This window comes from Austrofundulus limnaeus, unplaced genomic scaffold, assembly GCF_001266775.1.
Source record: "Austrofundulus limnaeus strain Quisiro unplaced genomic scaffold, Austrofundulus_limnaeus-1.0 Scaffold92, whole genome shotgun sequence".
NCBI lineage: Eukaryota > Metazoa > Chordata > Actinopteri > Cyprinodontiformes > Rivulidae > Austrofundulus > Austrofundulus limnaeus.
Genome location: NW_013952494.1, coordinates 1,294,367 through 1,296,320, shown reverse-complemented (window position 1 = coordinate 1,296,320; position 1,954 = coordinate 1,294,367). Strand labels below are relative to the sequence as shown.

General features: G+C 37.7%; 1 protein-coding gene across 1 annotated transcript in view; it reads right to left on the bottom strand.

Moving 5' to 3' along the window:
• Positions 1-717: 717 nt before the first annotated feature.
• fam219ab (family with sequence similarity 219 member Ab) overlaps positions 718-1,954 on the bottom strand; it is a gene marked incomplete at its 3' end in the record, with an annotated part of 10,831 nt that continues 9,594 nt past the window's right edge. Inside the window, 3 exon segments of the mRNA XM_014012543.1 lie at positions 718-772; positions 868-948; positions 1,501-1,606. Of these exon segments, the coding sequence (XP_013867997.1) occupies positions 718-772; positions 868-948; positions 1,501-1,606 (242 nt within the window).

The following is a 1,954-nucleotide window of genomic DNA, read 5'->3' as shown; positions in this document are numbered from 1 at the left end:
GGGTATCAAACCTGCCAAGGGAGGCTTGTCCATCAAAACTTACAAACCATATATAGAGGGTATTATTCAGAGACGCAACCAAGTGGCCCTGACAGAGCTAGACAGCTCATTCGCGGAGATGCGAGGACTTTCTAAAAGTTGCACTGAGCTGGACTTGTTTGAAAAGTGGTCAGGAAAAAGTCTTTACTTAAAGAAAAAATATACAGCAGACTGTTTGGAATTTGCCTAAAATTACTCTTCAGACTCCAACAACCAAATATTTTAGTCAGTTATGATTTAGGTGTTGGAACCTGAATCTGAGCAGTAAAACCATACATATTCATTATGTTCACAAGCCTGACATTTTCAGAGACATAAATGTGATGTGAAGGATGATAAATTGACTAAAAAAACCTCCAGACTGTTGCACCTGTCTTAGTTTGTTATACATTGTAGTAAAACCATATTTGCACAAGTAGACATTAATAAATTACATTGAAATTCACATTTCTTTTTTTTACTCATATACATTAGTGTGCAGTTGAGCCTGCAGTGCGATCACACACTTGCAGAGTCTGCACATACAGAATTATCATGAACCAAGGAGATGGATGTAAATAACCTCACTTCAATCCTGCCTTGTAAAGGTCTCACTCTGAGGTTCTTGAGAAGCGTAAAGAAATGGAATCAAGGAAGTGAAGGCTGGAGGGAACAAAATAATAAATATGACCACCTCACCTCAGCAGAAGAGTAGCCTGATGAAGAGTATCTAGACATGTCGAAATCATCATCGCTGAAACATAAAAACACACATCATCAGATTTATTTATTACTAGTGTTATATAAATGTGTTTTGAGAAGAACGAGGTCATTAAAGTGTGTGTTTACCTGTCTGTATCTAAAGCCACAAGGGGCTTTTCATCTGGACTCTGGTCTAAAGAGGAATAGCCTTTATTCGGCACTACCAACCTGTACCGAGGGGAAAGAGAGGACAAGGAAAAACAAAAGATCAGGAGCAGAGAATAAAAGGTGTGGGAAAAGAAAGAGACATTCACACAGAGACAAATGAAAGAACAAACTGAAACGATGAGAGGAAATAAAGGTGAGCCTGGGGGCAGAACCACAGCTGAACTACAGGAAGAACATAAGCTTGAAGGAGGTCTGATGTCTGCCTCCGACAGTTTACAAACCCTGAATCAATACAGCTATTTTTGCAGCCTGGTATTGAATAAAAACATCTGGTGAAATTTCTCGAACATGTTTTCTGGGACAGTAAAACATAGTGGGACACTGTGTGGGAATCAGTTACCTGAAAGAAAACAGACTTTAATAAAGTTTTTCAGGTTTTTTTTGTGTCACTAAGCTTTATTTAGATCCTACAGTATTTTTTAAACTGCTAGATGCTAATTATAACATTAAAAATAATCAGAATACAGTTTCCCCACTTTTGCATTGTTTTTACAGATAAAGACTTCCCTGAGAGAAGTGTTGATGTGTCTGATCCCAGAGCTCACATCTCACCGTGTTCTGGCCATCACGTTGTTCTTCTTGGGCTGTTGGTTGACGGGACTACCTACAGTGGTGCCGTTCTTTAACGAGCCCTTCCTGGCCAGCTCTCTTTGTTTCTCTGAACATAGAAGATTATATATTAATCATGGCACTCATGAAAAAATTCCATTAAGTAAAATCACAGTTTAGGACTCTTAAATAACATTTTTAGGCACGGACATTTGCAGAATTTAATAAAAAGGGTCAGTACAGTTCTGAAAATACTGATGTTTTTATCTTATTTTTTTAATAAACTTGTGAAAATATGTTAAGAATACTGACAAGCTAACGGCTAGTCGGAGCAGGGCCAACATTATTTAGATTGTCGCTATTTTGAAACTGCACAGTTTGATCTTACTTATTCAACCTCTGCATCATCCGAAGTTTGAGGTTACATAAATATTGTGGCAATTGTATACTGTATATA